Source organism: Paralichthys olivaceus, chromosome 2 (genome assembly GCF_024713975.1).
Source record: "Paralichthys olivaceus isolate ysfri-2021 chromosome 2, ASM2471397v2, whole genome shotgun sequence".
NCBI lineage: Eukaryota > Metazoa > Chordata > Actinopteri > Pleuronectiformes > Paralichthyidae > Paralichthys > Paralichthys olivaceus.
Genome location: NC_091094.1, coordinates 692,105 through 720,000, shown reverse-complemented (window position 1 = coordinate 720,000; position 27,896 = coordinate 692,105). Strand labels below are relative to the sequence as shown.

Below are 27,896 nucleotides of genomic sequence, written 5' to 3'. Positions count from 1 at the left end.
AGAAAAATATTTTGTCCTTTTATTTAATTCAAGGTTCTTTGGCAAAGTTGTCTTTAAACGTCGTTTTTCCAGATATTTCAAATGAAATCACGACCTTGTCATAGATACACACGTCTCAGTCAATCCAAGATCAATCCTCCATTAATCTTCGTCATCATTATGGTCTGTTCATCTGTTTCAGTAGCGAGCGACGCCTCCGGAATACGTCCATCATCACTTCCACTGCTTCCAGCTCCAGGAGATAAGGAATTATCACAGAGCCGACAAATTGTTTACATCTGATCAATATCCTAAGTGATCAATGAAAACGATCTGCATGCAGCGTGTGGACGGAGCCGAGAGGCCGTTCAAAGCTTTGCTTTTTAATGACCACAGCTGTCAAACCGAATCGTCCAATCAGTCATTCAACAGCAGAATAATTCAAAAAGGACGGCGGTGCGACGAGCCGGTGACGGTTGCCAGGCAGCGAGACGTCAGGGGACGTGAAACCTCGTGTGGACTTGAGACAAATTGATTTGTCAATTCAAGGCTAAGTAGGAGCAGCAGAACAGTGTCAGTGAGCGAAGACCTCATCCGTAAACATCAGTCAGGTTCTGATTGGTGAGCGATGGGGACAAAAATGTCCCTCAGTTCACACCTCCAGGTACATTCCATCAGGCTGCACCGAATCACACACACTCGTAAATATCAGTCTCCAGTTATTTTCATCCAGATTCATGAATCATTCTCCGAGAAACAGGAGAAAACATGGTGAAAATGTTCAAAAGACGGCACTGTGGTTATTTTATTTATTTACGTCCACCAACCGGAGCAGTGTCTCGACGGACTTTTTTATTTCCACACTCATATGAGGTCACTGTGACCTTTGACCTCTAAAATCGAATCACTTCATCCGTGAGTCGAAGTGAACGTTTGTACCAAATTCAAATTTAAATCAGGTTTGTTGTTGATGCAGTGACTTTCCCTGCGGGTGTTTCTGAGGACGTGGGTGACCTTGACCTTTGACCTTCAACCACCAAAATCTAATCAGATCATCGCTGAGTCAAACTGAACATTTTTACCAAATTTGAAATAATTCTCTGGAGCCGCTCTTGAGATATCGCGTTCATAAGAAAGGGACGGATGGACCCAAAAACACAACACCTCTGGTCAGGGGGTTCGTCTCCGAGGATTTGTCTCCTAATTCAAATTCAGTGCAAACGAGTTCTTCTTTGACTCGTGTCCCATCTTTCCACCAACGTGTTGCATCATCATCGACAGAGACGAAGAAAACATGGCGGACGTTAAGCAGCAGGAACGAGTGGAAGCAGATACCAGTGTTTTTATCGTACCAGTTGGTTTTATTATGACAATGCACACTTGAAAAGCAAAAGCCTTGGCATCCTGCAAAAACCAACAATATTATGACGAGTCACTGGCATCGACCAGTCGCTGAGCCGACTTACATTATTATTGCAAAGGGTCACTTTCAGTTGATACTCATCAGCAAACTTAAGGACATAAAAATAAAATTTGTGATTACATAAAATATGGGTCATTCCTTCGGTGTATAATGGGAGATACATTTCGATATGCAAACACACACGATAAAATAAAACACTTGAATTCTGTGACCCATGACCAAAATAAAGTGTACATAACTGAATCATAGTTCAAGTCTAAGATTTTACAAATCACAGAAGACTAATCATTAATCCGCTTTTCGTTTAATAATCAAACAATTTGAGGCTGTATCAAAAACTTTGTAAAAAATTAAAATTAAGAAAATTAGAGGGAGATTTTCTCTGATCGCTAATTTCTAGAAATTTACGGTTCTTTCTTTCTGCCTCCGTCTCAACCCTCGTCTCCTCTGTGACCTTTAAAATGTGAGTATCTGTACAATCCCGTCCGGGACGGTCTCCATGGCACAAAATCTTTCTCCTCAGACTTGTATAAAAAAATAATCAACGCTGGACCAAAATAAACTGTGGAGCTCTTGTTCCCTGTGTTCACGTCAAGTCACCAAATTAAGGTCAAATTAGATGAGATAAATTTTTACATTTAAATCCTGATTTACCATTAAATTCTTGATTTATCATTAAAAAGGTCTGTAATTATCGATTGTCTTATTATTGTTGCAATGAACAGGAATAAAAAAGCTCCCGCAGGTTATTTCAGTGAGCGATCCCTTTCTTCTCTCTTTCCTCCACCACCCAACAAAATATAACACAAGCTATCAGGACATCCTGCAGATATACAGTGAATTTTAAAAACCAATGAAACAAAGAAATTATTATTTATCTCTAAATCTTTTTTAGGCTACCATGTTATTCTCATCTTTACTAGACATCGTGAATAAGGATAGAAATAGACAACTAGTGTTAAAAGGCAAACCGTACTGAATCTGAATAAACACACCCACTCATTCAAACGTGCACACACTCCGCGGCCTCCCGTCCTCTTGTGTCGTCTGCCGGAGGACTTGAGACTCTTTGCTTTTTCTTTTCCGTACTCAGAGAATCTCAGTCTCCGTACGAGTTGTTGCCTGCAGCGATCTGATGGCAGTCCACTGTCTCCTCGTATTATTTCAAAGCAAGACAAAAGAGTTGTTAGGCAAATGATTCAGCCCCCCCAAAAAAGAAAAGTGATAATCTCGGGCTAAAGATGAAAACTAAAATTTTAAAATAAAAGCAAGTATCCAGATCAACAGAAGAAAAAGTAAAATGCTGCTGGGAAGGGAGCGCACGTCTCCCAATTGTCGCTTCTGACCAACTGGTCGACCCGAAAGCCAGTGCTGACGAGAATTTGTTTGTCTTAGGCCACTGTAGTAGCTGGGCGAGCACTGAAACAGTAGTCGCTCCCAGCTGTTTCAACTGATCATCCCATGTGTCCACTGTAAAACCCCACCCCACTCATCACTCCCCCTCCCAAACCTTAATCCCTTGTAGCTGTTTTGTACTTTAGCACCTCTTGTCATCTCTCCCTGTAAATGTCCAGACAGACACCAGAATGGAAACCGTCGCAGTTCCTCAGGCATCCTCTCCCTCCGCCCTACGAGGGGAGGGTTGAACTAGTCTTAGGGCGGCACGTAGGGAGGTGGTGATCTGTAGGGAGTCATGTTCTTGGGACGGGAACCCTTGCCCTCCATGGGAGTGGAGAAGGGAGGTGGTGGCTGGTAGGGAGGGGCGTTGGGGTCTTCATCCTGCAGAGCGGTGTACTCCCCCAGCAGTTCCTGGTTGAGAGGAGTGGTCTCTGGTGTGGCCATGTTGGGGTACTCAGGAGGTGGAAGTGGGGGTTTCTCTTCCTGCAGAATCAGGGGCATACTGGAAGATGGAGGCGGCTTAGAGTCATCGAGTTCGTCCGCAAAGATAATGGGAACACCTTTTTTGATGAAGGTGGCCTGGTCTTCGATGGTCAGCTTGCCCTTTCGCTTCTTCCTGTAGCAGATCATTGCAATGATTCCTGCTATGAGCAGGATTGCTGCAACCACCACAGCAGGAATGACTGTGTGGAGATAGACGTCGTCTGTGCTCTGACGGCCTGTTCCCAGAGCTGGGGTGACAGCTGGAGGTTCTGGTATATCGATCTCCCCTGGTGGGACAAAGGAGTACTTTCTGCAGCTTGCTCTTCCTTTGACCTTGACATCCAGAGGTCTAAACTCAGGCTCCATAGCGTACCTGAAGGTCTGCGAGGGCCTTCCGTCACTATTAGCGAGTGTTCTGCTCATGAGCAGGAGCTGTTCCCTTGGACACGGATGCTGCGGGAGGCTGGTGTTTGTCCACTCCACTACAATGGACCCTTTGCTGATATTCAGCAGACTCACTGTACTGCTATTGCGGTCCCCAAGGGCATACGCCAGCTTCTTGACCAGAAGGATTTTCTTGTGGATGTCGTGCGTTACTGAATGTGGCGCTCCATCGAATCGGGCTGTGAAGATCACCGGGGTCTTGTCATTGACGGGCCAGCGGTTTACACGGACCTCAAAAGCATCGATTGCATTCAGGCCTCCTTTGTCAGTTGCATATATGAAGTACTCGTGTTTCCCGACATGTTGGACGTCAGGCAGGCCGTACAGAAGTTGGCTGGTGGTGTTGAACTGGATCCAGGAACCTTCGCCAACCACTTCATTGTGGTTCTGTCTCAAGGTGAGACGCAGCTTATCGGTTGTGCCGTCCTCATAATCAAAGAATGTATCCAGCGGGATCTTAACCTCAAAATAGGTGCCCACCAATGCATTGACCTGGTCGAGGGGGTTTTTCAGGCTTGGCTTGTGATTGGATGGATCCACGATAACACCTGGTGATGGGGTGGTGCGTGCGGCCGGCTTTGCTGTAGAGGTCTTTGACTCTCTGGGCACCGGTGTGGATTTAGGCCTCTTGGGTTTCTTGGTAGGTCTTTTGGTAGTTGTGGGCAGTGTGGCTGTCGCTTCCACATACGTGGGCCTGGTCATGGTTGGCTGGATGGGAATCGTGCTGGTAGTCTCCATCACCCTTGTTGGTTGAGGAGGTCCCAAGGTTGGTGTGTGGGCGATGGGGTCACGGACTCTGATGGTAGGCTTGCCTGGAAGGGGAACAGGGCCTCTTACAGGGGGGGCTGAGCTTTCAGTTGGTGCGGCGATAGAGGGGGAGGAGAGGGTCGGGATGATCCTCACTGGAGGCTCCACCACAGTCGTAGGGGGAAGCACAGCCAGAACAGGTGTGGGAGTGTTGTTTAATTGTCGTCTCACTCTCTTCGGGACATGAGGCTTCTTGTTGGCAATGTGCCACCCCACCACGGGGTAGCCCAGCTTGGCCGACATGGTGCCTTCCTTTGCTGGACCCTGGACACTGTTGATGTTTGGGACTGTGCTCTGGTCCAATGAGCATCCGAGTTTCCACGACAACAGAGCTCCATTCTCCACCACCTGGAGAAACATTACAGTTCATTAGAGCCGATTGCTTCGTTAATTATTTAAGAGATTAAGCAGAAATGATCCTGATCATTTAGTCACTCACCTTTTTAGCGTTCCCTGGCCCAGCCATGAACGCAGACATGTCAAACAGCCTGTTGTTGACCACGGGGAGTATCTTCATGTGCTGGAGCCCCACCCCAGAGAAGCTCCTCATCTTATCCAGCAGCTCCACCCTCTGCTCTGAGCTCATTTTGGTTAAATCTGCGTCCAGGATCACCGTCAGCACCGTGACCGGTTCCTCGTTTCCACACATGAACGGCTGGACGTCGTCCTCAGCAGTGGCCTGGTTGGATGACAGCTGGGCTGCGTCTGCATCCAGATGATCTTCAGGATGAACCTCGATGGAAAACACCTCTGAAGAAGAGGACTTTGTGTGGTTGGAGATGGATGCGGAGATGTAATGGACGCCTTTGTCCTCCTCCAAAGGAAGACCCTGCAGGATTCTGCTGCTGGCGTCCCAGTGCAGCCAGGCAGGGAGGGAATCCTTCCCCATCTCAGTAATCTGAGAGACACACAGAAGAAAGACAAATGACTCATTCATCTGCAAACAGGAAAATAAGTGGATGATTAAAAGTGAAAGTGAAGTCTTCATAGACATTTAAAGGCTTTTAGACGCAGAGTGTTTGGTGACTGTTAATCGTGGAAATGTTTTTTCTTTGCTGAGAATAAAAGGATTGATGAAGGCGAGACAGAAAACACTAAATGTTTTTTGTCTGCAACACAACAATTGAACAGGTTTCTTCATTTCACGTTGACGGTCTCTGTTTTCCCACTTTCGTCTAAATTGAGCAGTTTATTGATGCGTGTTGAGCCTAATTTAAACATTTCTGACAGGAGCTGAATCTAAAAACAACACGATCAGGACTTACTGCTGCGTTACAACACACACACACACACACACACACACACACAGACACACACAGACACACACACACACACACACACACACACACAGACCCGCTCAGAAGCTCCGAAATCTCATTTAAACCCGACTAAAATTAAAACAACTCGGCCAATTATACGGCTGGAGACGTTCCTGTGGCTGATGGGGAGAAATGGACCGTGGGGGAGTGACGGTGCATCCACACATAAATCCAAAAACAAATGCAACTCGCGCTCCCGAACCCGACAAGTTAATTCTGTGGCTAATAAATCCTGGTTGATAAATTATGGAGAGGCAGTTCTCCCCAGACGCATCATTAATGGTCTAACCAGCACACAGGCAGCGCCGGGGGGGAGCACACCAACACGTGCACGCCCAGACACACACACACACACACACTGCCAAGCAAACACCAGAATATTGACACACACACACACACACACAAACAAACACAAATCTTCTCCCAGACAGTACACGTGCCCCCCCCCACCACCTTTCCAGGAGCTTTTAACGTAAATCCTCTGTGGACAGGAACTTCTCGAAAGCCCCTCCCCCACGAATGAGCGTACGTGGATCCGCAAGCTTCACAGTGTGCCTGTAGGGGGCGGGACCTACGAGAGGAGGAGACCCCCCCCCCGATGATGTCACACCCCCTGTGATGATGTTTTTGCTGCATCTCGAACGGTAACGGACGTTACCACGGTAACAGCAGATGCAATTTAAAATAAACGGAGGAATCTTTGTTGATTTTCATCGACAAACACGCGTCTCCAGCGCCACAATCCAAATTTCATCAGTTGTAATATATCAACTAATTTACAACTGATCGATAATTAATGCAAACAAACAGGAGGTTGAATCAATTATTGATCGAGCTCAGGTTCAGAAGAGGTTTTGTTTGTCATTGTTCAAAACCAAAAGCTTCACTTCTAAAAAATCTGTTAAAAGAAATAATAGTTTGTTGTGATAATTATTGATATTAATTAATATAAAGTTTGTTTAAAGTTTATTAACCTGACCACATTTTCACCCGTGTCGCCGAGTGAATCAGGCAAATCAGATAATTTATTGTTTTCATATCTTTATTTCTTCTTTCCTTTGTCATTATTTCTAAAAAGCTTCATCAGAACATGATGTTTCCAAACTGGCGTAGATAAAAAGTCTCAAAGTCATGTTTTCCTTTAGTGTCTGATCCTGGAACAGATTCTCACAACAGAAAAACATTGATTTATTCAAACGCAGGCTCCGGGAGCAACGATGGACTGAATTTGTCGCAGTGTCCCACTCGTCTCAGCTTCAGAGTGAGAGCCTCTTCACACGTGATTCAAATTAAATCATAAAGAGACAATGAAGGACGAGTGAGTTTCCAAACAGTAATCTCATCATAACTGTCATAATTGCTCTGTAAATCACTCAATTGCTTCCTGGAAGCTTGAGGACGTTCGTCCCCTCATCTGCTGCAAATAAAATACGTGAGAGGAAGAGAGAGGGAGACACAAATACATTTTTTAAAACTTCACAACCCGACGACGGACGAAGGGTCAAACACATGACGACGATGATGTGAGGAGACGTGAAACTCGTTTTATTTTCTATTTTTACTTCCTGTGATGTCATTTCCTGGAGAATCCTCAAATGCTTCAGATAAAATGTTATTTAGTTCAATTAATGACGAAAGTACTGAAAGTGGGTTACAAATACAAAAATTCAAACATCCGTCTTCACATCACAGTAATATTTAGTAGTACTAGTATAGAAACATGAACGGAATATTTCTTAACACTTTCCATAAATGAAGTATTATTTTATCTTCCGTCTTTGAATTTAAATCACGTCACATCAATTCGCTTCCTGTCTTTCTCTCCGTTCATCTCCCACCAAAGGTTCACAACACGTGTTTTAAATGCACGAAACGAAACGTAAGGACACAAGTGTTCGAATATTTCTATTGCAGATCAATTCAAACTGCATCATGCAAACAACACGTGGTCGCTCACAGGACGTCAGTTTTCCCAGCGTTCATTAAAAAGAGTGAAGTTCACTAAGTTCCCGGATTAAAAAATGTTCAACAGCTTCTTTTAAACTCTTACAAGAGCTCAGCCAAGTGTTCGTCTCCCAAAATGCACATGAAAAATAAATCAAATCCCCCAAAATGTCAAGACAAATATTTCATATCTTTTCCTGGCACACAGCTTCGGTGCGAAGGCGCTTGATGTTTTGGCCCTAAAGGTTATCGTGCGCTCTCACAGACCAGCCTCCCTTCCCCTCACACACACGCACACGCACACGCACACACACACACACACACACACACACACACACACACACACACCACTGGCAAGGTTAGCGCCTGAGCCCTTTGAACGCAGCCAGGGAAAGCCCTGCATTCTGGGAGATTTATTCGGGCCAGGCGGCGAGAAGAAACGAGACCCAGCTACTTTGTGGGAAGATATTAAAAGGTGGTTTCAAGGGCAGCCGGTTTTCAAGGCGACTATCAGAGTGAATTCACTCGGCAGCGTGATAACCTCTCCACGCAGCAGTTAAACGACTCGTTCAGGAAACGTTCTGCGGGGAATCATTCACCCTGAAAAGACTCAAACTCAAGCGGCTCTGAGTAACACGGCTTCTGAGAAGGGACACAATTACTTTAAGTAGCATGTACAATGAATGTTAGCGGCATTAAAGAAGCCGAGCCACCGAGAGATTACAGCCTTTTGCACGATTTGAAGAATGAATCAGTGACATGTATAACGAGGTCTGAGAGCAGCTGTCACCCACAGAGCAGCAACCACTTCCAGTTTACCCTCCACCCCCGACTCTTAAAAGACTCTTAATTAAAATGAAATAAACCATAATCTCATCAAAGTTAGTCAAAGTTGTTTGATCATCTTTTTTTCTTCTCGACGCAGACGTCAGCCACAAAGCCGGCGTGACTATCAGCGCTCTGAGCCGCAGCGTCGGCCACTGTGCTGCTACAAGACCCTTATTTGAAGTCTGGCTGAGCGACAGGCATGAAACACTAGGAGACATTATCTCATATCAGCAGCATCAGCCTCATTCTATTCTGCATCGCTGCCTCCTCAGCTCTTCAGAGTCGCAGTCACTGAGCGCAGCAGCTTTCTGGAGGAAGACGGGATCACAGGCCGCACAGGAACTCCACAGACGCTGCCGACGCTTCAGACGACGAGTCGAGCGTCAGAGCAAGAAGAGCCGAGCTGGTGAGGAGCTGCTGGTTTTATAAATGACCCAACACACAAACTGATCATATAGAATTTAAATTGAGAGAAACATTTCAATAAATGTTATTATTCAATAAGTTATCGATCACGTCATTAACTCTTCTCTGTTACGTCTCGTGCACGAGAGTGTATCTATTGTAACGCACACACACACACACACACATACACACACACACACACACACACATACACATACACACACACACACACACACACACGAGGAGAAACTGATATTGACAGAGACATAAATGGCGATGGAGACAATGAAAGAGGGAGGTCAAGCAAGAAGAAAGATGGAGAGAGAGAGAGAGAGATCTTGAACATAGAGATATTACGAGGAGGCGTCGAGTCTCTCGTCTTCAGGGAAAGAAAGCGAGTCATTGTCGCAGCAGCAGGAGAACGAGGAGAACGTGGAGAAAGGAGGCCATTGTTAGCGGGGACTCGGCTGACAGCTCCTCTGATAACACTCATATTTTGGAGGAGGAGGCGGTGAGGGAGGAGGTGCAGCCGGGGCCACACGGCTGTGATATGAGCTGAAATGAAACCGGGAGGATGGAAAACAGAGGGAGCATGGAGGGAGGTGAGGAAGAGGGCAGGAGGATTCAGATGGAAGGAGGAGGAAGAGGAAGGGAAGATGAAAAGAGAATGAAGAAGTGGAGCGAGACCGAGAGAAACCCAGCGCCAGGGGAGCGAGAGAGAGGCTGCATTTAGAGAGAGAGGGAGGGAGAGAGAGAGAGAGGGAGGGAGGGAGGGAGGCTGCATTTAGAGGGAGAGAGAGGGAGGGACGCTGCATTTAGACAGAGAGGGAGAGGAGGAGTAGAGGGAGAGGAGGGAGAGAGAGATAGAGGGAAGAAGAGAGAGAAGGCGTGGAGGGAATTGTTGGCATAGTCGATTGTTTTCAGTGGAAAATATGATGCGAGGAGGGAGGGAGGGAGGAGGGACGGGTGGAGGGATGGATGGATGGATGAGGGACGGAGGGAGGGATGGATGGATGGAGGAGGGACGGAGGGAGGGATGGATGGATGGAGGAGGGACGAAGGGAGGGATGGAGGAGGGACGGGTGGAGGGATGGATGGATGGAGGAGGGACGGAGGGAGGGATGGATGGATGGAGGGATGGAGGAGGGACAGGTGGAGGGATGAATGGATGGATGGATGGAGGAGGGACGGGTGGAGGGATGGATGGATGGATGAAGGGACGGGTGGAGGGATGAATGGATGGAGGGATGGAGGAGGGACGGGTGGAGGGATGAATGGATGGATGAAGGGAGGGATGGAGGAGGGATGGATGGATGGAGGAGGGACGGGTGGAGGGATGGATGGATGGAGGAGGGACGGAGGGAGGGATGAATGGATGGAGGAGGGACGGGTGGAGGGATGGATGGATGGAGGAGGGATGGGTGGAGGGATGGAGGAGGGACGGGTGGAGGGATGGAGGAGGGACGGAGGGAGGGATGAATGGATGGAGGAGGGACGGGTGGAGGGATGGAGGAGGGACGGGTGGAGGGATGGAGGAGGGATGAAGGGAGGGATGGAGGAGGGATGGATGGATGACGAGGGCGGGGTCTGGAGGTGACTGACAGGCAGGTGGATGTCAATCATCTCAGCTCATTTCCTTGATTGATTGACAGCTGACACACGTTCACTCTCTCTGTGACGAACCTTTTCAAAATAAATCATCTTCAGGACTCAGACGTGTGAAAATCTCCTTTCACTCAAACCTCCTGTGAGAACTCTGGACCATGATGCACTTCTGTCCAATCACTGAAACCTTCAATCAAAATTCAATCAGGTTCAGTCGGAGAACTCACTTCCTGCTTTAGGACGACAGTGACTACGTTTCCATGGATACCAACACTACGACTACTGACTCAGAATGAAACAATCTGTCGATGGTGACGACAGAGTGTCGTCATGGTGACGTCTTCACACGACGACGTTCTGCTGCAAACAGAGCGAATGATCTGAATATTATGGGATTTATTTGAGATCTCCTTCATCTGCACCAGGTCCGTTTTCTGGGAGTTAATAATCGTGTCGGATATTATCGACCTTTCACCTCATTGCTCAGTGAGAACATCTGCCAGCAGTAGTTATATATTACTCGCGCAGTAAAACATAATTTCATTAAGCGTTAATGGATCTTCAGACATAAAACCCTTAATGCATATCCAAAACCCTCCAAAATAAAAGCATGCCAGTGGAACCTGAGTTATGGGAGCAGAAGAAGTGCGGCTGAATTAAAATGATGAGAAAACATCTGTCGATGTTCGAGACGCCTGCAGCAGAGACACGTGTACATGTACACACACAAACACAGAGGCCTAATGCACAGGAAGTAAAAAAACTGCTGTGTGTAGTTAATGTGCATTAACTCGCACACGTGTGCACACAACCACAAATACACTCCCGTTATACACACACACACACACACACACACACACACACACACACACAAACACACACAAACACACACACAGAGAGAGCTTGCTGCTAAGACCTGTAGCAAAACTCATAAAACTCTCCTCCATTATCCTTCTGTGCCTCTCTCTCTCTCTCTCTCTCTCTCTCTCTCTGTGAGTGTGTGTGTGTGTGTGTGTGTGTGTGTGTGTGTGAGTGTGTGTTGTTACGACAAGGACAATTGGGAACGTGCACACAGCTTGTTGTCTGAGCTGCAGTCATCCAAGGACCAGTCTCGTCTTTACAAACACTCGCTACCAGCTTCACTTCGCCACGAGAAAGAAAAAGAAAACAGAGCGTAAACAAAGTGTGAGTGAGACAGATGTTCTGTGTGTGTGTGTTTGTGTGTGTACATGTGTGTGTGTACATGTGTGTGTGTGTGTGTCTGTACGTGTGTGTTATCTCTGTCTCAGCATTAGCTCTTTTTCTGCATGATAATGATACAGCCCCACCAAAATCACACACACACACACACACACACACACACACACACAGCGGGGGATTTATTTCATTAATGCTCAGATTAGAATTGTTTGGTTCATCAAATATTAGAAAAGTTCTAATCACAATTTCATAAAGAAGTCGAACAAAAGTCTGTCGAAGATGTTTCTGTCGTTTCAGCTCGTTCTCATCTCTCTGATGTTTCTCATCAGGTTGGTTCATTAGTTATTGGATGATGTAAAAACAGGCGGAGCCGTGATGACTGACAGCTGACACTGACTCCTGATTGGTGGAGAGCGTGTTTCTGTTCATTGCTTGAGCACGTTTCAGGCTCTTTAACTTGTTTAACTTGTTTAACTTGTTTCAAACCTTTAAAACTTCTGAATTGTGCAGAATGGACGATGGACACGTTTCTGTTGTTGACCTGCTTCAATAAACTGATCTACAATCACAGAGTCTAAATATAATCTGCTCCTGAATCCTTCACACACCAAACATGGTCTGACTCACTCCGCCTGGAAAACCAATGAAACTGCTTCACTTCTGGGCGACAACCAAGCGCTGTGGTTGCTAGGCGACATGAGGACACACCATAATAACACTGTATAGAGGTTTTCCTACGCTGGACTGAAATGATCTCTCACTTTCACAGAAGCTCAAACTGAACGATGTACTTCAGTCACAGCCGGTCAGTGATCGTCTGTGATTATTTGTGTTAAAGGTCAAACTGAAATCCGACCTGACGGCCTCGGGCGACGGGCAGTGAAGCGGCTGCAGCTCTGGGACACAGGAAGGTTTTCCAGCACAACTTTGTTAGAATCAACCCAGAAACACGAACTCATGAATGAGTCTGAGTGAATGAGTGTATAATTTGGAACATATGAATCAAAAGGCTCGGGCTGCTGTATGTTTAATTACATAGCAACATGTCCACCGCCAATGTGGGGCCAGTAAACTGACGGCGGCGTGCTAGCTGCAGCGAGGCTGACTCATACGTGTGTTTTTATCTCGGGGCTGCCTCCTCCCTCCTGCTCTCTTAATACCAGTTTTCCACTGCTGCTCTGCCAGCGACAGAGCGACGGGGGCTAACAGGGTCTCTGTGAAAAAGACGTTTCAATGCAGGAGAGACGCAGTGACAATAAAAGACAGGGCTGCTTCATTGCGTCTCTTCTGTCCTGCATCACGAGGACACAGCCTCAAGAATCCCACTTTTAAAAGATGTGGTGAGGAGTGAGGGAGCGAGGGATACCGGAGAGACGCTGTGGTTTTAAAAGCCACCGAGAGAGAAAATGTGGAGGAGAAAAGTACAGAGGGGAGAAAATAATTGTTGCTGGTGTTGCAGAGAAGAAAAAGCTGGTGTTGTGAGTCAGGATGAGACGAGGGAGAGACGAGGGAGAGACGGCTCGCTGATGTGGAAGAGAAGGAAGGATGACAGTGATGAAAAGAAGAAGAAGAGGGGGTTCCTTTAATTAGAGGCAGAGAGTGGAAATCTAACAAGAAGAGTGAAGGAGACGGAGGAGGAGAGAATGATGAACGACAGACAGAGTGAATCGAGAGGAGGAGGAGGAGGAGGAGGGAAAGTTAGTTTTCCCACTGAACAGCCCCCAGGGGAGGGGGGAGTGTCCACTTCACAACAGCGAGCTACTGTCTCCATTCATCGGGGGGGGGGGGGTGTACAGCTCGTCAATATGATCTGACAACCACACACACACACCACTGTCCCACAAATATGTTGTCTACACACACACACACAAAGAGCACTTATGCAAATACAACACAATCATGAGAACACAAATATTCCATGCAACGCTCGTAGGCACACACACACACACACACACACAAACACACACAAACACACACACACACACACACACACACACACACACACACACACACACTGCTGGACTGAAAACTTTCTTTTTCCGAGAACTACATTTTCAGCTGGCGTCAGTTTTTTTGCTAGAATGAAAGAGAGAAGGAAAGTGGATTCACTGTCCTGCCAGCCGGCCCATCAGCCAATCAGCTAATTACGCTGGTAATTGTGGTAATGAGGCAACGGAGAGCGCTCATCTGTCGGCCAGGAACGCCGCTCACGCCGGACACTTCCATTAATAACAGCAGAGGAAACAGCACCGCGGGTCTGTGGGGCCCTGCAGCACCTGCATACAGATGCACAGGTCCTGTCTGTTCAGCCGAGTGAGTTATCACTGATGTCACACACACACACACACACACACACACACACACACACACACACACACACACACACACACACACACACACACACACACACACACACACACACACAAATCAAAAGCTGTTTCCTCCACTATAAAAATGTTTGAGGTCAACGGGTACAGATCTTCTGAAAAGAAGAAAAAGCTCCACAGAGGGAATTAGAAAACGAGAGGAAGAGCTCATGAATAATAACTCAACACAATGTGACCGTTTACACCAGCAACACACACACACAGGTGAAGAACATACGTGTTCCTGAACAAATCAATGACCACGTCTGATCTTCGATATCACCACAGAGACTGAGGCTCATTTTAAACTGACCAACTGCTGAATCCTTCAGGCTCCGACGACCTTGACCTCAACAGTTTAACATTCCGATACAGAAACGTCTTGTTGTGAAATATAATATCAACGCTTCACATCCGTCTCACGGCAGATTTGTATTTTACTTTGTTAACACCTGTGAACGATCTACAGCTCTCCCTCTTCACAGACGTCACCGTTTCATCTTTATCAGTTTGTCAGACTCTGTCGCTTCTTCGCTGCGACTTCCCCTCAACCAGCTCCTCCTCTGAGGCCGACGTCCCGGCTGAGAACGCTCGGCTGGACGCAGCGCGAATTGATAAACGGCGGCGTGCTCACTGCCGGGCGGCGGGCGGCTCGGCTAAAGGTGAACGGGCAGGCGGGCTGTCACAGAGCGCTCTCTAACTCTGGCAGATTTTCATAAGAAAGACCATTAGTATGAGAGCTGCAGCCGGCACACAGATTGATTTGGCCTTTCGCTCCACAACCTTGAGCATCGACATCGAAATACCTGAGGGGGAAGTCGGGGGGGGGGCCCTGGAATTAGAAACTGGAGGGGGGAGTAAACACGCTCCTGAAGTTATTGTTCTCTGTTCAACCCTCCTCTTCATCACTCCTCCTCTTCATCACTCCATCCTCTCATCCACACCGTCGCCTCCTATTGGCTGGAGCAGGAGCCCTCAGTTCACAGTGTGACAGACATAATCAGGTTCAGAGGAGCGAGGGAGGGAGGGGGAGGGAGGGGGAGGGAGGGGGAGGGAGGGGGAGGTGGAAATAGTGATGGAGAGTGAGAGGGGGAGATGAGTGGGGGGGGGGTTAAGGGGAAGAGGAGGAGGTGCTTGACTACAGCGAGGAAGAAGAGAAGAGAAACCAGGAAACGAGGACGTGAGGGAAGAGAAGAGGACATTTCTTCACCTGTCTCAGATTTCACGTCTTTCTGTTTAGTTTGAGATGAAAGTGTTTTCATGCTGCTCATCACTGACGGAGGAGGAAGAGGAGAAGAAGACTGGAAGTGACGGAGGGAGATAAAGAGAGAGGGTTGCAGACAGAGTATGTGAGAAAAGAAGATGGAGTCAAACACGTAGAGGACGGACACGTCACTTTTTGTCCTTCTCTGTTTTCGAACCTGTTTGAATCAAATCTGGTTGATTTGTCGTGTCTGTGAAACTCACCTTGACGATGTCACCCAGGTAAACATCCTCCATCTTGTTTGGCACCTTCATCTGGAAGATCCGACCCACCACCGCTGAGGAGTCTGGGAAGGCAGTGGGCGCCGCAACGCTCTGCTGAGTTTCGCCGGTTTCTACGGCAACAGCCTCCATCTCCCGGATACCTTCCGTCACCTCCTGGAAGTCCCGGAGGATGGAGGACTGCATGGAGGCCTCCAGCTCGCTCCGTCCACCCATCCCGTCGCCTTGTCCGCCCGTCTCCGTCAGCACCATCTCGCTCAGCACGTCGATCTCCACCTCCGCACAGACGGGCGGGTGGAGCCAGGTGGCCACGGCGAGAAGGAGGCCCAGCAGCAAGGCTCTAGTCCTGGGTAGTCTCACATCCAGGCCCCTGCTGGCCGCGAGGCTGCCCTTCAGTTCACTGTGCATTCTTTGTCTTTTGTCGTCCCGTCACTGACGCAGAAAAAAAATAAGGAGGAGGATGTCCAAGTGGGGGGGGGGACTCAGGGGGGAGCATGCACCCCCGACAGATAGAGCAAATCCTTCCTTTCAAATCTCCCTCCCTCTTCTTCTCCTCCCTGCCTGGCGCCGAGCAGGAATCTTCCCTCTTTCTTCTGTCGCTCCTCCTCTTTTGTCCCCTTCTTTCTCTCTCCCTCCCTCGGCTTTATTCTGCCTCTTCCCCTCGCTCTTTGTGTTGGCCCCTCACAGGCGCAGGAGTCCCATGGCACCGAGCACCTTTGAGATCTGTGGGGGAGAAGGAGAGACAGAGGGTGAGTTAGGGGGAGACACTTCAAACTCAGTCTCAACCATCGTCTCACAACCAATCAAAAGACGAGTCTGGCCCCTTCAGCTGATTCGTGCCACATTCATCTCATTGTCGATAGGAATCCATCAGAGCTGCGGAGTAATCTGATTAGTTCTCACATCTTTTTAAACTCGCTCGTTTATTCACCGACTTCAGAGAGAGTGAGAGAGGAAGAGTGAGAGAGGGAGGATGAAGAGTGGAGGTGATATACGGTGGGACCTCGGATTAGACGACAATACAGAACCAGTCAAAGCTTTCTCGGAAGCTCTGATGAATGGAGGCCGACTCCATTGTGAGAGGGGTCAGTGTAGGTGTGAGCTGGTGGGGGGGCAGAGAGGGAGGGAGGGAGTGTGTGTGTGTGTGTGTGTGTGTGTGTGTGTGTGTGTGTGTGTGTGTGTGTGTGTGTGTGTGTGTGTGTGTCCATTGTAAACTCTGGGGTTTGTTATTCATTCAGCTCTTTCATGGAGCAGAGGATCTCCTCCTGTGTGAGTGTCACAACAAATGATTTCCCCCAGAGAGCGAGAGACAGATACAAAGAAGAAAAGAAGAATGAGAGGATGAGAGGGGAGGGAGAGAGAGAGAGAGAGAGAGAGAGAGACCCCCACCATGACTCCATCTTGGCCCGTAGCAGGGGCCTCCAGGAGGAAGTGACATCACTGCAGGAATCCTCAACAACAACATGAGGTTTGACTCGTCGCTGCCTCGTCCGTCACCTTCGTGTTTATTCTTCCATTTCTGTCTTTGTTTGAATTCACCTGCTCTCGTCCTTTAGTCAAATCACTTCTTTCCTTAAAAACCTGATAAAGTGAACAGAAACAACTTCTTCTACGTTTTTACCTTTTGTCAAAGTCAACACTTTCACTCCTGAATGTGATTTTTCGTTGATGCCACCTTGAGTTTCTCTGTTTACAAGTGAAACTTTTCCCGTCTCAAAACTAGTCCAAGATGGCTGCCAGGGACAAACTCCACCCTTTTATGTCGGCTACCTTCAACTGCATCGCTGCGGGCGACAAACCTCCTCTTTCCTCTTATTGCTTTTTCACCGCTGCTACGTCTGCTTCTCTTTCATTTTTAGACTTTCATTCATTCTTTCCCTGCTTCTCTTCCTCTTGTCTCCTTCACCTCACACGGTTTCACCCCCCCCCCCCCCAAACCTCCCAGGACCTTCGAGGGTGTTCTCTCTCTCTCCCTCTCTCTCTCTCTCTCTCACACACCTCTCAGAAACACATCTATTCGGGGTCGGCGGTGGCGGAGGAGCGTTGCGGTGACAGGGCCCCGCTGAGCCGCCCGCGCTGACGGATAAAGAACGAGGGACACACAGACGGAGGAGCAGAGAGAGACAAGAGGAATCTACTGAGCGGGACAGAAAGACGCCATCACCTTGACACCCACGATACCGCCCGCCAAACGCTCTCTCCACCCACCCCACGGCTTTTCATCACTCAGGATGGAGAGATGAGGGTGGAGGACAAGGTCATGAGGGAGAGGTAGACGGATAAAGAGGGTGAGGAGATAGAAAGAGAGAACACAAAGACAACCAGAGTTTCATTTTTCTGTGACGTCAGACTGACGAGAACCTGCGACTCCACTTTGCAACGAGCCTTCTGATTGGACGAAGACGTCAACAACCTCCGTTGAGAGGTGATGTTGCTCGACGAATCACAGTGTGTGTGTGTGTGTGTGTGTGTGTGTGTGGAGGGGGGTTGACTCCACTTCACTGGGCACCATGGCGACACCTTTGTCCTGAACAGCGACTGTGTGTGTGTGTGTGTGTGTGTGTGTGTGTGTGTGTGGATCTTCCAGAGCCTCTTTCCGCTCTTCAATTACTGAACCAGTGAGCAACGAGATTTACGATTTGCGGAGGAACGAAGAGTTTCCCACAGTCACGGGTGGGTGGGGGGGGGGAGGGGCTTAAAGCCACTCAAATCTTCGCACGACGTTTGTTTTGGTTTCAGAGAAACAAACGAAAAAAAGGCACAAAAAGGGGGTGGAGCTTGGTTGTGGTGTAATTTCCTGAACGAGTCGGGATCAAGTGTTGATGAACGAGGTGAACTGAGCAGAAACTCACTTTGTCTCAGTTTCACAGAACCAGGGTCGTTAAATAGAGGATTTATCAGACTAATGGTGTTTACTACATCATGAACTCGCTCTTCTTCTGCAGCAGCTTTTCATAAATTTAAAAGTTCAGTCTGGGCCTTTTTTTTAAAAATCTGAGCTGATGATTAGGAAACAGAAAAAAACCCACAGCAGCTGCTGCTGCAGAGAAATGAGGCGACGCTGTGAAGAGAAGAACGAGGGATGAGAACAGACGTGAGAAAATAACGTCAAGCCACCTTCTTCATGTTTCAGTCAAACATGTAAACATAGAAATATGTTCTGCAGCTTTTCTTCTTCTGGTTCGAGGAAAAACAAAAAGGAAGAGTTGCTCTTTGACTGAAAATGTTTCCTGAAAACTCCACATGTGTTTTCCAGACTCGACCGACGTGGACGATGTTGATTCAGATGTTTCAGCCGGAAAAACTGAAAACCGACGTCAGTTTGTCGTCTCGAGGTTCATTAATCAAATCACTTCTTGTGAAACTTGACTTTCAGATTGGGGGCTGAAAATATAACAAATACAACTGAATATAATTGAATTAAAGAATAAAAACTTTCCTTCACTTTTATCGTTATATTTTGTTCTTCTGTTCAACAGCTGCTGCTCAGTGATAAAAATACAAATCCAGACGTGACACTCGTCTCCACGATCAGGTTACAGAAGTCTTTATAAATAAACAGCGGACTGGACACTCGCACGCCTTCGTCCTCTTCCTCTGACGGGGTAAACGGGGTGAGAGGGCGGGGGGGGGTGGGGGCGTGATGGGAGGCAGGAGGGTGAGAGGGCGGATGATTTGAGGATGAGAGCTAAAAGAAGAGAAGGGTCGTTTGTTATCTGTTTCTGGACACAATGTGAAACCTGCAGTGAGACGTCTATAGTTAGAAACGTTCACATGCATTTCCTATTTCGTGTTAATAGCAGGGGGAGGGTGGCGCCCCCCCCCCCCCTCAGAGCGCCTCGTGTCCAAAGATAGCACACGCGTGTTTCACGCATGGTTTAAGCCTCTGAACACTGAACAGACTCTTCAGTGATGATCAGTGACAAAACAAAGATCGTTCCACCTGTTTGATTATAAATCATCTGATCATTAAAGATTTTCTCTGTTTCTGTCTCGTAGTAAATTCAGTCTTTGGGTTCACGTCTGTTTCAATCTGAATCCTCAACCTTCTGACTGAGGCCCTGGCTCCTGGAGGGGGGGGGGGGGGGGGGGGGGGGGACATCCTGGGTGGTATCATGACACCTGAGCTTTAATGGCGTCAGGGTGAGATGAGAGGGAGGTGATGGGAGGTCGGGCGACAGGAGGGGGAGGGTTGGAGACATTTTGAGAGAGACTTTGATTCTTTCTCATGGGAGGAGGAAAAAGTTCAGGAGGGACTCACACACTACAGATCGTCCACTTCCTGCAGGAGACAAGCCGCAACAAGTCCGAGCCCTCGACAGCAGCTGGAGTCTGAACACAGCGAGACGACAGGAAGTCTGCGACGCACGCAAACCAAAGGAGCGCCGCCCACCTCAACCTGTCTCATCCAAACACACTCCTCGTTCTGTCTGTGAGTGGGCGTGTCCAGCAGCTCGGGGAGTATTAGCGTTGTGATGTCATCCAGGGAAGACGACTGACGAGGTGTTTTCGAGGAGCGTCCGTGTTTTTTAGCTTTGCAGAACTTTTCCATTCACAGAGAAACAGCGACAGAGTGACACAGTCAGAAAACACAGTCATCACTTGTCAGTGGAGGAAAGTTTAAAAGAATCAGAGACTCACTGTCATGTTGTGCACTCGCACTGGTTTCCAGACACAAACTCGCAGCTCGCTCTGTGTAACTGTTTAAAACACTCAGGAAATTCCTCCTCTGGAATCATCCTCCAGCCAATGAGCAGACGGAGCCGACACTCAGCGGCCAATCAGGGGAGAGGAATCTCCCCAGTGGCAGCCAATCAGAGAGATAGACATCTCGTCAAGGGCGAAGCAGTCGCACTTCAGTCCACTTTAAAGGTCCACGTTCCTCCCTCCCCCACCCCCCTCTCAGTCCCACAACGTCACAGCTGATGCGTCTATTATTGGCTCCGAGGGGACGAGAGACACCCGAGCAACAGGAGGAAGAGAGAGAGAGAGAGAGGAAGAGAGAGAGAAAGAGAGGAAAGAGAGAGAGAGTTTCTAAAATGGTCTCATTTCCTGAGGAAGCTCCCAGACTGACAGGTGACACTGACGCCACACAGGACACAAATATTACCACCACAGACACACACAGACACACACACACACACACACACAGTGTGTTGATTTGAACACAAATGTTCAATGTGTTCGAACTCTGGACGGATTCTGATTCCTCCGCGCTCTCGCTCATAATTACGTTTGTAATGAGCTCGGCTGGGTTCGGAGAGGAGACGCTCTGGCCGCAGTGAAACACGACACAGTCCCAGAAATGTAATCAATCACGATGCAAATCCACCGTCCAGTCTGCGGCTGCTGCGGCGTTAGCTGCCACGGAGGCGAGCGGAGGGAACATATGTGTGAACATACGGCGGCGAGGGGAAGGCCTGTGTTCGATGCCAACGCTGAACCGGCTGCAGCCTGAAAATACTCCCAACGACCCAGTGAGTTATCAGCCGTGTTCAGAGGGGGAGGAGAGGAGGCGAGCGAGCGAGGAGGAGGAGAAAAATAATAGAGAGACAGAAAAACTGATGAAATGACGATTACTCAAAAATCCGAGCTGTGAAACACTGATGCTTTAACTTTGAACACATTTAAAATGACTCATTTCTTAATTCCACACACAAAAACACAGGGAGGAGCAGAGAGGAGCAGGGAGGAGCAGGGAGGAGCAGAGAGGAGCAGAGAGGAGCAGGGAGGAGCAGAGAGGAGCAGGGAGGAGCAGAGAGGAGCAGGGAGGAGCAGAGAGGAGCAGAGAGGAGCAGGGAGGAGCAGAGAGGAGCAGAGAGGAGCAGGGAGGAGCAGAGGGGAGCAGGGAGGAGCAGGGAGGAGCAGAGAGGAGCAGGGAGGAGCAGGGAGGAGCAGAGAGGAGCAGAGAGGAGCAGAGAGGAGCAGAGAGGAGCAGGGAGGAGCAGAGAGGAGCAGAGAGGAGCAGGGAGGAGCAGGGAGCGGCAGAGCAGAATAACAAACATGGATGTGACAGAGGTGAAGAAGAAGAATCCTGAGAACAACAACTACAAATCCAGCTGAGAGAAACAACCACCGCAGGCGGAAAGTTCCGGACACTCCTCAGCCGCGCCTGCTTTGATGGTTCAGCCGGTGAAGCCTGTGCGTGACAGACAGTTGGAAGCAGATGTGAACCTGACTCGTAAAACAAGGGGAGTTCTGGGAGAAAAAAGGGCGAGAGAACGGCAGCATCACCTCCAGCAGCAGCCGGGCGGAGCTCGGATGTAAATATGATCCGTCCTGAAACTAACAGCAGACGTCAGGGCGAGGCTTCCGTTCCAGGGACGTGCAGATGTCCCTTCAGGCCGAGGCCCAGATGTAAATGCATATGTATCAGATGTCTGAGCAACGGAGACACAACAAAGAGACGTCGCTGTTGTTCACGAGTTTCAGAGACAAAGGTTTCTGTTCGGTGTTTGAAGCTCTGCTTCTGTAAACGTAGGAAAACAAGATAACGCTCAAAAAAGTGAATTAAAACTTTTGAAGTTGAGCTGGGGAAAGTGATGACAGGAGGCGGAGGCGTCTCTTCCGGACCCCCCGCCCCTCCCCCGGCGTTGGAACGCTCATATTCCAGAGCTGCACAGACGACCTGCAGCGACCGAACCGCCATTTATTATCTCCACAAACAAGATCCTTATCCATCAAATAATCCTTTCATGGGAATAACAGCCTTGTTTTACCACAACAGGATCAAGCGCCGGCTCGTCGGCGTGACAGCGAAACATTAACCAAAGAAAGAAAACCTCCACCGTGTTGTTTCAACTGCGATTTTAAAAAACAGAATCAAACCGACACGTGAACTTTAGTGAGATGAAAAGACGCAGATCATCATCCCGCTGTTTGAAAACACGGCGCGCAGGTCGGAGCTTCCTGTCGAGCTGAGCTGAGCCCACGGGCCTCAGAGAGCTTCACGTTCCTGCAAATGAGGGTTTAATTCCAGACCAAGCAAAAAAATATAAATAAATAAGAATAAAAATGAAACCAGCGGGAAGAACCATGGGAGCTGAGGTTCTTTTGCGAACGCAGCCAAACACGCGTCCACTTTGATTACAGCTGTGTTTTGGAAACGTCGAAGCATCAGCGCTTTCACCCACTCACTTATGACAGAGAGAGAGAGTGTGTGTGTGTGTGTGTGTGTGTGTGTGTGTGTGTGTGTGTGTGTGGGCTAACAGCTCATGAGGGGAAAGTGCCACAATGCTTTGCATCTCAGGAGGTTAATTATAACACTGCAACTGCTGCAAAAATGAAACATGAAAGAATTAACAGTCATGGGGGGGAGAGAGAGAGAGAGGGGGAGAGAGAGAGAGAGAGAGAGAGGGAGAGAGAGGGAGAGAGAGAGAGAGAGAGAGAGAGAGAGGGGGGGGGGGGGGGAAATCACAGCTAAAGAATGTGCAGGGTGCAGAAGTAAATTTGATTTCACTCCAATTAGTCTGCTGAAGTTGTGTTTTCTGTTTGTGTGAGTTTGTGTGTGTGCGTCTGTATGCGTGTGTTTGTGTGTCTGTGTGTGTGAGTTTGTGTGTGTGTGTCTGTATGCGTGTGTTTGTGTGTCTGTATGTGTGTGTTTGTGATAGCCTCGTCATGGGACCACCAGCTAAGACTTGACGAACACTGACAGCTGGGGGCAGCTGGTCAAGTAAGTGTGTGTGTGTGTGTGTGTGTGTGTGATGGACAGCTGGGGACAGTTGCTAGTGTGACAGAAAGTGACAGCAGGGCAACACACACACACACACACACACACACACACACACACACACACACACACACACACTGCAGACTCACTTAATCTGTGCCCTTTAATCCGAGGGTGCGCTTCAATCCGTGAACTGCTCCTCCCAGGTGTCATCCAATTCCCAGTGAACGCTGCCTCCTGCCTCCTCCTGCCTCCCCCTCCCTCCTCCCCCTCCCCCCTCCCCCCTCTGACAGCTCAGATCGAGGTAAACAACCTCAGAACGTTGACTTGAATTCAGTCGGGAGCTGAAGTCGTGTTGAAGTGAAACTCATCCCAGTTTGTAATTCATTTAAAAAAGCGTTGGACAAACCGTCTGACCTTCGCTCGTCGATTTCTAAAAACACAATCACGTCTCTGCTCAAACACGCAGCTATTTCTGTCGGAGGAGTAAACTCACACGTTCTTCTTTTCTCCCACGATTCACTTTGAGAGAGGAGGTGTCAGCGGGTGTTTACAGATGAGGAGACGTGTCTCAGTCCAGATTAAACAGTTTGACGCTCAGAGGAGGAAACGTCTGAAGCTCTGAGCTGATTGTTAACACGTTTGACACTGAACACGTGAACTCAGAGGATCCGAGGCTGAAGCTTCCTGTTTGCTCACGTTTCATCTGTTTGAGTTTCACTTCGTGATTCAGGGACAAAGTGAAATTTTGTCTCACGTACGTCCTGTCCTCATCACCTGCGTGGGCGTCGTCTACCTGTTCTTGACTCTGATTGGTTTGTAGACGGCGTCTGACGTGTCAGTTGGCGGGGGGGGGGGGGGGTTATTTGATGAGGACTGAGACGTCATGATTGACAGCTGAGACAGACTCATTGTTGATCTGTATATTGAATAAGACTTGAAGGTCGTGACCTTGACATCATGGATATTAGGATTTGGTGCTTTACAAAGAAAATTGAATTGATCTCGATACCACACGTCCACTCTGACGTCCTCGTCTGAAACAGAAGGAAGAGACACGTCCATCTTTACTTTCTGATTTATATGAGACGTTCGAATACGAGACGTCAAACCGCTCATGTCTGATTCACTTCCTGTCGTCAGCTCCATTTCCTCCATCATGTAAACACGTCACTGTCTCTTCCTCTCTGATAAACACGTCTAACCTGGGTCATGAACCACGAGCAGATTTACTTCTGATCATATAGTTCACCATGCTGACCTGGATACTGTGTGTGTGTGTGAGTGTGTGTGTGGGGTGTGTGTGTGACGTGTGTGTGTGTGTGTGTGTGGGTGTGTGTGTGTGTGCACTGATAGCCATTGCCTTCCTTCCCCTGGTGATGCAGGTCATCAATTCTCATCTCTTCGTCTACTCACACCGACGAGCCACAAATACACAACCAGCCGGTGTAACACACACACACACACACACACACACAGATTATAAATAAGATGAACAACATGAATATCCACAAGTTGCAGTTTTGCCGTCGTTCGGAGCCGCAGGTACGAGCCCCGCCCCCCCCCACAGGCTCCCGGCCAATCACGAGTCAGTGTGGCACAGACCCATATCTCAGCGTGTGGCTCAGACGTCGAGCGGCCGTCAGGTCAGAACGCTGCAGCAACATGTTTATTTGTGCCGACAGCTCAGGAGCGAATCATTCACAGTCAGTCAGAGCGTAAGCAGCTTATTCACTCAGTCACTCTTTTTATTTATTTTACTCACTAAGCACATTATTCACTCCAGCTGCTCGTTCAGCCGCTCGTATCTGGGATCTACCTCCTCCCTCGCTCTCCGTCCACCTCCACCGCTCCATTCTTTATCTCCATGATAATAGCAGGCCGCGGCTGATAGCCCTACGCACCGAGCAATGTGACCTCCAACTCGCTGGGAAGGTTTTAAAGGCTCCGCGGGCTGAGATTTTCTACCTCGCCAGAAGCTAAAGACGTCCCCCGCCTGCTGAATTCATCACAGTCAAACGGAGCGAGAAGGCGAGCGTTGTTCTGCCGCCTCACCGACCTCATATTTATCACATTTTATTTTTCACCTCCTCACTAAGTGTGGCTTAATGCACGGCTGCGGAGGATTTAGGTAAATGTCAGGAGGAATCAAACCTCTAAATGTTTCAAATGAAAACACGAGAGAGAACGTGGAGGTTACGAGCGTCTGGCTTCGCTCTCGGCTTGTGACTGAAACACCATCAGCGGTGAAACGGCAGCAGTTGCACGTCATTAACTGCGATGAGAGGGTTAGAGGAGGAACAATTAAAGTGTGGATGTGATATTACAGCTTGTTTGTCTCTGGCAGAACCAAGAGAGAAACGTGACGCAGCACAAGCAGAGACACGAAGGTTCTTAGCCGAGCTAGCGAGTCAGCTAGCATCTCAGAATAACAACGAAGAGGTGGAGACGTGTCGTCCATCTTTCTTCACAATCCAAGATGTGGACACTGGAGACACGTGTAAGTAACTATATTAGATATAAATACTTCTTGTGTCCTGTGAAGGAGGACAGACAGAAGAGCGTTGTCCTCCTGTTCACTAGTTTTGTAGTTTCCACCTTCAAACAGAATTCACATCATTCCAGCCGAGCCGGGCTGATTACAGATTACCAACACCTGGTTTGAACTTCAAGAGAACAAAATCCACCTGACGTCCGACGACTCAGACTCGGAGCAGATGCTGTTTTTCTCCTCCACGTTATTTGAGTGTTTCTACTGATCCAGATGCTGCGGATGGATTCAAGCATCTTTTTTTTCCTCTGAGGCCGAAGTTTAAATGTGACGGAGCGAAGGCAGAAACGTCTTCGTTGGTAATTCGACCGTAAGAAGTTAAAGAAATGAAAAAGTGAAGAGAGAAAATCATTCTCATCTTCTGAGGAACATCTCACAGCAGTCACCATGTGACTGCTCAAACTAAGAGACTGAGCCCAAACTGAAGTTCAGTCACTTTAAATCTCCTTTGGAGGAAAACTACGTTCAGCAGGAATTTATTTTTTCATTTCTAACCTTTAAACTTTCTGAGCAAACTTTTCATCTCCTCTAATTTCTCTTCTCTTCCAAAAGCAGAATCACAGTTCTGACACAATTTATATTTTTAAATTGTCAATGATTCCTAAGATTTGGTTATGAAATACTTTTAAGTTTATCTATAAACTTTATTAAACATTAATATGAACAGAAAAACAACAGAAAATAACTGAACTGAATTTTGATGGTTCAGTTCTGGTGAAGTTTAAAATATCAAACAATCGACTTGTTCTTTTGAAAAGGGTTGAGCACAGAATCCAAGCTTGTTGTTGCTGTTTTTAATGATCCTAATTATGAGTTAGTTGTATTTTGGTTGGAGCTTCTCGTCTCACTCTGTTTGTGTTGCTACTTTAAGACGATAACGCTGGCGCCGCAATGAAAGACGCTCAATGACGCACGTATCTGAGCGCGATAAGAGAGGGAGGCCTCCAACGAAACGACTCCTCTCTGCTGTGCACGTACATGCGATGAGTTTGAAAGACGAACAGGAAGCAGCTGCAGTGAACGTGTGAACACTTGAGACTGAAGACTTTCACTGACTCAGGATCTGTGGTGAGTGTTGGCCTCAGTCGTGAGCAGCAGAGATCTGGGTGTGTTCTCTCCTGCATCACACTCCATTTACCCTTGAACAGTTCGGCCTTATTAGATTGTAATGCTCCTCGAAGCAGCAACTATGTAAACAACACACACTCACACACTCACACACAAACACACACTCACACACAAACACGCAGTCACACACACTCACACAAACACACAAACACACACACACACACACACACACTGGAGGTCACAGTGAACACTTGAAGGACGTTCAGGAACAGTAAACTGCTCCCTCGCTCGATTCCTCCAACCTTTACTCACCTGTCCTCCGCCTGGCTTCATCACCCCCCCCCCCCGCTCATTTTCTCTGCCGCTCTCGCTCCCTCGCTTTCTATTAACCTCGTTTCTCTCTATCTCGCCCAACTCCCTGCGTTCTCTCCGTCTCTGTGCATCTCTGCAGTCTCCAGTCCCATCAATCAACACGTCCCATTACTACATCCCCAAATTCCTCCTGTGCACACGCACACACACGCGCACACACACACACACACACGCACCTCCCCCTTCTCACACACTCACACAAACATAATGTGGGAGCCATGGCGTCGGCAGGACGTGAATCATGGCGGCGCTCTGGCAGACGACACCGCTCGTCCCTTTGAATGACTGCCCATCAGAAAAGACAGATTGACGGATGAATGGTTGGGGGTGAATGAACCGCTCGATGGGTGGATGAGTGTGTGGATGGATGGGTGGGTGAATAGCTGGATGAATGGGTGACTCATCACATCCTGATCCGTAACACAAATCTGCAAATAGGCTTGAAGACGAGCGTTCGAGCCCGATGACACACGTCAGTGTGTGTGTGTGTGTGTGTGTGTGTGTGTGTGTGTGTGTGTGTGTGTGTGTGTGTGTGTGTCTGCTTCCTGCT

General features: G+C 48.2%; 1 protein-coding gene across 6 annotated transcripts in view; it reads right to left on the bottom strand.

Moving 5' to 3' along the window:
* Positions 1 to 1,317: 1,317 nt before the first annotated feature.
* Positions 1,318 to 27,896, bottom strand: part of dag1 (dystroglycan 1) — a 34,860-nt gene continuing 8,281 nt past the window's right edge. For 2 of the 6 annotated variants that reach the window (XM_069531147.1, XM_069531159.1), the window contains exons 2-4: positions 15,669 to 16,409; positions 4,974 to 5,432; positions 1,318 to 4,882 (exon numbers count right to left, since the gene is read on the bottom strand). In XM_069531147.1, coding sequence (XP_069387248.1) covers positions 3,056 to 4,882; positions 4,974 to 5,432; positions 15,669 to 16,094 — 2,712 coding nt within the window. In that variant the 5' untranslated portion in view covers positions 16,095 to 16,409 and the 3' untranslated portion in view covers positions 1,318 to 3,055. Of the gene's footprint in view, positions 4,883 to 4,973; positions 5,433 to 15,668; positions 16,410 to 19,947; positions 20,263 to 20,327; positions 20,534 to 23,504; positions 23,587 to 27,896 lie in introns of those variants that run through there. The other 4 variants (XM_069531156.1, XM_069531169.1, XM_069531151.1 and 1 more) reach the window with 4 other exon arrangements.